At 36.2% G+C, this 6980-nt stretch overlaps 1 protein-coding gene across 1 annotated transcript; it reads right to left on the bottom strand.

Moving 5' to 3' along the window:
• Positions 1 to 1746: 1746 nt before the first annotated feature.
• LOC109221788 (cellulose synthase-like protein D5) lies at positions 1747 to 6604 on the bottom strand. The gene is made up of 3 exons (XM_019386232.1): positions 5259 to 6604; positions 3782 to 4592; positions 1747 to 3685 (listed from the first exon to the last, which is right to left on the bottom strand). The coding sequence occupies exons 1-3, from the start codon at positions 6176 to 6178 to the stop codon at positions 1913 to 1915; spliced, it is 3504 nt and encodes a 1167-aa protein (XP_019241777.1). The 5' UTR covers positions 6179 to 6604; the 3' UTR covers positions 1747 to 1912.
• Between the last annotated feature and the right edge of the window lie 376 nt (positions 6605 to 6980).

Raw genomic sequence — 6980 nt, 5'->3', positions numbered from 1 at the left:
TAATTTTCTCATATATTATTTTTATATAAAATTGTAAGTTATTTATTATATGTAATAATTGTATAAAAATATGTAACCATCAAAAAAATATATAACCAATTCAAGATGACTGGGAAGGTCCAGCTCCGACAGTAAAAATGGTAGTAGATGAAAATTACTGATTTGGACAATTTTTAGCTCGACACAAAAAAATTAAGGACAAAGATGTTTATTTTGCACTTCTTAATGCATCAATAGAGTTTTATGGGAGTAACATACTAAGTGTAAGTTGAATATTTATGTAGAAATTAAATTAAATCTTACCATAATGTAATATTTATTTAATTATATCTTACCAATAATTTTATTTTGAATTATCCACTAATTTGTATAATATATAATATTTGCTTACAGCTTCTATTATTTAAAATTTTATGGTATAAAATAATTTTATATTAAATGATGAATATGTAAGAAAGAGAAAAGAAAGGATTTGTTTACGAAATAAAAAAAGAAAATTAAATAAAAAATATAATATAAAAGAGAGAGAATATTCTATTTTGATGTAAAAAATAGTGTAATGGGTTAGAGTTAATTTGCACCATGGTGTTTTAAACTATTTTGGTGTAAAACAATGATGCAAGGGTTGGAGATGCCCTTAAAAAGAAAAACTTTTACATGTATCAAAGTTACTTGTAATTTTACATATGTGGCGATATTTCTATTGTTATAACTTATAAGAACATATCATTAAGGACTTTAATTAAAAGTTTTCAAACATTAAAAATATATCCTTTTAATCTGTTTAGGATTTTGCCCTGAATTTCTAATCTGTTAGGACTCTCTTTCTTGAAGGAATGGAAAAAGACTCCTAAAAGGATTAAATCTCCTTAATATGTCTTATCCTTTTCTTGGAAGATAAGTTTTGCACATATATAAATTAAGGATCTCTATTTCTCTCGTTAGTTTTTCTTCCTTTATAGTTTTATTATATGTAGATCAATTGACCAACCATTATAAATATTATGCTTAGTTTAGTATATTTTTCTTTTGTGGTCTGATTTATCGTCCACCAAACTTTGTATTGTTAGTTTCCGCGTGCACCATGTTATTTCGATCCCAACAGTTTTATATAAAAATGAAAAGAAAAGGTATAATGAAACAGAAAAAGTATAGGCTGCAACAATGAGCATTTGAGATTTTTAATCTTATATGAATATGAATTCTTCCAACTTCCTTTTCGGTGCAGTGTGGTTTCAAAAAGTATAGGCTGTAAGCATTTGAGATCCTGCTCTCTATTTATTTTACTCACTTTCAAGTAATTTGATGGTTTGACTATCCTTGTCCGAAGTTCCCCCATTTATTTTGACAGTTTCTTTTCAATTATTAAAGTTTCAAATTCCATCGCAGAACTGATTGCAACTGACTGTGTCAGGTGAATAAGTAAAATAATCGTATAAATAATAAATAATCTTAGTTTGACAGCATTATCTTCACTAATTAAATAAAATGCAAAGATAGAAAACCATAAAGATTGTTCTAGAACACTCGGCCTAAGTGGAGAAAGAACCTTGGTAGGTTATTCATGTGAGATGTGTTCTGCAGTTTACTGTATATTCATTTCCCTATTTTGGAAGTGTGGTTATTGTTTGTTGTCAAGCTTATTATGCATGCACAAGAATCATGAACATGGGCTAGAAAGCTCAACAACAACAACAACAGGTGGTGTATTGTTGTCCTCAATGATAACATGTTTGTCAATTTAAATTCATCTCAGAAAAAGCGATAGAGATCTTAAAAAGAATAAACTTTCATATGTAACATAAAAGACTCTAGAAAGAACATGTACAAATTGAGAAACTTCATACTCTCAAGAATGTGAGAGCTGCCGAGGTGGACAACACAACAACAACAACCCATGTGCAAATTAAACTCAAGGGAACTGGAAACTTGACAAGTCCTGATGACCTGAAGGGGGGTATACATAAACAGCGAGCAACGAGACGACAATGCAGATGAGAGCAGACCACAAGAAGACAATGGTAGGAACCTTTCCCCTTCTCCCCATTAAACCTTTTGCAAAAGGATAGAGATGAGATAGCACCCAAAAACTGAAGAATACTCCTCCAAGAAGCTTGCTCCATTGTGGGAATGGACTGTACACTGTCCTGAATGTTCCCACTGCAATAGCAATCATGTTAAGCAATATGATTGTGATTGGTGGAATCATTAGGACCGTCCAACGGAACTCGTAAAGCTCAGCAAATTCATCTTCACCATCATCAGGTGCAGCAGATTTTGATGTTAATGTGAATGAGATGTCAACTCCTGCTATAACTTTCAATAGTCCTTGTATCACAGCAGCAGGATGTGCACTTGTTCCACCAATCAACCAAAACTGTTCATTCCTCCACCAATCTTCAAGAGTGATTCCTGACCATTTTATTTCAAGGATAGCAAGCATGCAAAGGGTGATTGTGATCGCGAGCAGGAACACCAAAAAGGTAATGTTGAGGGACTGCACAATGAATTTTCCTGAGAATAATGAAAGTGCTGGCAAGACACAATAGACAAGGAGGAAAACTGAAGTGAAGGGATACATTCCCACATTGAAATATGCCACCCTCTGCAGAAACTTCATTCTTGGGCTGGCAAATAGAGCATTGTTGCGCGAAAAGAAGATTTCAACTGAACCTGTAGCCCATCTGAGAACTTGGATAAGCCTATCTGTTAGATTGATTGGTGCTGTCCCTCTAAATGCATCTCTTTTTGTGACGCAATAAATTGACCTCCAACCCCTATTGTGCATCCTGTAACCTGTCACGACGTCTTCTGTGATCGAACCATATATCCATCCCACTCTTTTCCCCCACTCGGTTTTGTCCTCATAATAGCAACTTATGACACCTACTGCCTCAGCAAGTGCTGAAGCATCCAATGGCTCGCGCTGTACAGCAAGAGAACCAGCTGGCCTTCCCTGACAACCTTTGCCTCGCAACTCATGTAAAAGCCTTCCTCCAAATTCAGCTACAGCTATAGAGTCAACAAGTGGAGTAGAGTTTCCAAACTGTTTTGTAAGCAAGGTTCTGCTTACTTCCTCCTCATCATCTTTACTCCCAATCATTGGCAAAAACATCTCATCATCCTCTTGATCCTTTTGCACATTAGGTTTCCTCAGAAGCTTTCTAGTCTTTCTTCTACCAAACCATCCATGGTGTTCAGTTGCTCTTGGTGGACTAAACCCGTAAAGAGCAATTCTTCGGAAAACGCAGCCTGTTCCTACATACATTGGACCTTGCAAACCATCCAATGCTCTCATGCTAACATCAAAGAAAACTGTATTGTGGTTTGCATATCGATCATTTGGATCAACACCTTCAAACCTCTGAGGGAACTGAACATAACAGATCCTATCACCACCTTTGTCAAGCATAAAGCACATCCCCTCTCTTAAAGCCAATGAGTTATAGATGTAATGGTCACAATCAAGATTGAGAATGAATGCACCATTTGACATAATTGCACTGGCTCGAACTAAAGAATTCATGGCTCCAGCTTTCTTGTTGTGATCAAAACCAGGTCTCTTTTCTCTGGAAACGTAAACCAGCATTGGCAATCTTACATCAACATCTGTTGTGTCAATCATGTTCTTTTCATCTACTTCATTCCCATAAAGTGGCTCTGCATTTGGAGGAACCAACATGATCTGCAACAAACAAAGTTCAGGGACTCAGCAAAAGGAGTTGAAGTAAAAGATTTCATACTTACTAAACAAGAGAACTCGAACGACAAAGGACATTACCTGTATAATACCCTCGTGATCGCCCCTAGAATGGCCTTCTTCTGCTGATGACCAAGTACCATGCCAGTGGGTCCCATCAGACATCCAAGTAGCTTTAGGGACCTTGATTGGTTCAGAGAGATCCTCTCCAAGTTCAGCTTGTTTTCTCTTAGCCCTTATCTCCTGTTGGGTGTTATAAGCATCTGATCGTCGCCTTATTGACTCAGGTAATGCATTTATCCTCACCTTGAATTCATCATATTCTCTCTTCACCCTTCTCCTATCCCTCACAAAGTCAAGTTTGACTTTGTTTTTCAGTGGATCGCGCTTCTGCCCAAAGTATGCCTCAGGATTTCTAGGTTCTATGTTATGTTTTTTACAAAAGGGAACCCATATTCTTGCAAAGCTAGCAGCTTCTGCAAGAGCTTCAAATGTGACAATAGAACCTCCATCGTCCGACAAGTAACACGCCACCTTCTCAACAGGATAATCAACAGCAAGAATGGAAAGGATTGTGTTTGCAGTTACAAGGGGTGGTTCTTTTTCTGCATCAGCAGTTGAAACAAACACATCAATGCCTGGCAAATCAGACAATCCCTTTGGATTCCGAAGGTTTGGTCCTGAACTTTCAAATCTTTCTTTCAAAACAGAAAGGTCAGTGATTCTTTTAACAGGGCAGAGCTTTGGCAGCTGATCAAGAAGCCAAGATATTGCAAACCAAACCTCACAAACTACTGACATTATCCATAACCACATTGCATCATGATTTGGATGAGAAATCCTCCATGTTAAGAAACAAGCCAATGCACCAAGGCGAAGAACCATGAGCAGCCTACATATATTCACATTCATACATCAAATTCAAATTATGAAACTGATTCATATACTAGTACTTTATTATTTGACATAAAAAGTTAGTCAATCAGCAAATAACTCTCTTCTGTTATTACTTTTCAATATGTTATTGTCTAAACATGCCTCAATTAAAAGATTAAGCGATTTAAAGTTGTTCATATTTTTTTATGAGCGAGAAATCCATCTAGGGCCAACCCTTAGGACCAAGTGCAACGTCCAGAATAATGGGTCTGTCCCTCTACCCCTCAACACTTAAATACCTGGCTTATTTATATTGTGTCTAAACATGACCCCTCACGAGTGGATATGATTCTTTTTTCTTGGCCAAGTAGATGCAATTAGACTTGAAATGAGGATATACTAGTTCGAATTGTGTGGATCATTTCAACTAAAAGTCTTAACACTTCTATTTGCTTATTTATTTATTTGTTTGTTTATATATTAGTTTTATGTTTACAACATCAATGGTCAAATGGGAGTATGGGACACAACAACGGGCATGTAAGGCTTTCTTCAGTTATTCCAGTATTTCAGCTAAGGAATTCTAAACCCTCTATTCAATTATGAACATATGCATACAACTGCTAAACCAAGCAGCAAAACTTGAATACAGTAAAACAAAAATGCAGTTTAATGAATATACCTGTATGGACTGATAATTGCAGCTGAAATCCCAACTTTCCTAGTCAAAGGTCTATTTCCTCTGTTACTAAAATCTGGAGGATTTGTAGATCTATCAATACCTCTCCCAAATTCATAACCATCAGAAGGCCACAAAGCATTTCCATAACCATAAGTCCCTTTAGTCTCAAATAGCCATCTTGAATGATCAAAATCATGATTTTGATTCTTGAATGACTGCACTAGTGAAAAATTCTTCTCCATTCTCCCCCCTCTTCCTCCTCCTCCTCCTCCTCCTCCTCCCTTTGAAGGCAATGGATATGCCTGATCTTTAGCTTCAGATTTGGGCTCTTCATCACTTTCATCATCATCACTAACACCCCTATAAGCCTCTTTACAACCAGGACAACATCCTCCACCAATTCCTACACAATCCAAATAACACTCTCTACAAATTATGTACCCACAATCACACTTAGCTTCAGCTTTTTTCTCATCGCAACCTTCCATTTGACACATGTTTTTACACTTCATAACCATAGGCTCATCCTCTGAACTCTTCCTAACATGTGCTTTAGTCACAGAATTAAACCCTCCAGTAAAGATTGTATCTTTAATATACCCTTCACTCGGATGTTCATTCCTATAACTTTTTCTACTTCCAATGGGGCTGTTTTGAGAATCTGTAACGGTTCGATTATCTGGGGTTGGTGGAATATGAACAGTATAAGCTACAAATTCATCAGTGCTCTCTTTAGACATAGAGAGATATCTTCCACCGGAGGAAACCCTGAATTTTTTTCCGCTAAGAGGTGAATTGGGGTTAGTTGATAAAGAATGGCGTCGAACCGGACTAGTTAAACCATGGCATCCTCCTCCAGTTGGAGATGAAGTCACTGTAATTGTAACTGGAGATGAAGAAGGAGAATCAACAACCCCCATTTTGCTTTGATTTTCAAGATGAGTTTCTTTCAGCTATGAGAAATGAGAAATTTTAAAGAAAATTTGTTTGAAGAATTAAGACAAGAAGGAAAAACCCATCTGAGGAGCAAAGAGAAAAAGAGGGGTTTGTATTTTTGGAAGAAAGGAGACATCCTTAAATTTGAAATTGTGAGATTGAAAGGTGTTGTCAGTGGTAACGGTCGACAGATCCTGACCGTTGATATAATGAGATCTCTCGGCTATTGTTGCACTTGAGAACGGTCTGATTGATAATACACCCTTTTTCTGATGTGGACGTGAAAGTCAAAAGGGGTAAGTATTCAATTTCTTTCTTTCCATAAAAAAAAGAAAAAGAAAGGGGGGAAGTTTTCTACTTTAAAATACTTAACGGTCGAAATAATAAAGGCTTTTTCGGTGACAGGAGAAACGGAGAAAGGCCGTCTTCTTTCCTTCTTTTTTACTATTTTAATGAGAGAGTTGCATGAGGTTAATTTTTAAAATTAATAAGAACTTAAGTTATATACGTTGATATTATATTAGACTTCATATGAAAACATTGAAAAGTTCATTCTTGTTGTATATTAACTTGTTAATTAGTATAAAAATTATTTACATCGTTAGCACACAAAATATTACTATTTCTTACTCTAAAGATTAAGAAAATATAGAAAACAACTACTACGACAACAACAACAACAAACCCAGTGGAATCTTACAAGTGGGATATGTGAGTATAATTTGTATGCAGTTCTTATCCGTACTCGAGGGTGGTAGAGAGGTTGTTTCGATAGACCATCGGACT

This window comes from Nicotiana attenuata, unplaced genomic scaffold (assembly GCF_001879085.1).
Source record: "Nicotiana attenuata strain UT unplaced genomic scaffold, NIATTr2, whole genome shotgun sequence".
Taxonomy (NCBI): domain Eukaryota; kingdom Viridiplantae; phylum Streptophyta; class Magnoliopsida; order Solanales; family Solanaceae; genus Nicotiana; species Nicotiana attenuata.
The sequence above is the reverse complement of the archived record's forward strand: the minus strand, read 5'-3'. Positions and strand labels throughout refer to the sequence as shown.

Bases quoted from the DNA above. Each gene is read 5' to 3' on its own strand.
- LOC109221788 (XM_019386232.1), bottom strand. From the start codon at position 6,178: ATGGGGGTTGTTGATTCTCCTTCTTCATCTCCAGTTACAATTACAGTG. The intron at 4,593-5,258 runs GTATATTCATTA...GAATATATGTAG, and splicing joins GCAATTATCAGTCCATACAG to GCTGCTCATGGTTCTTCGCC. The intron at 3,686-3,781 runs GTAATGTCCTTT...TGTTTGTTGCAG, and splicing joins ATCACGAGGGTATTATACAG to ATCATGTTGGTTCCTCCAAA.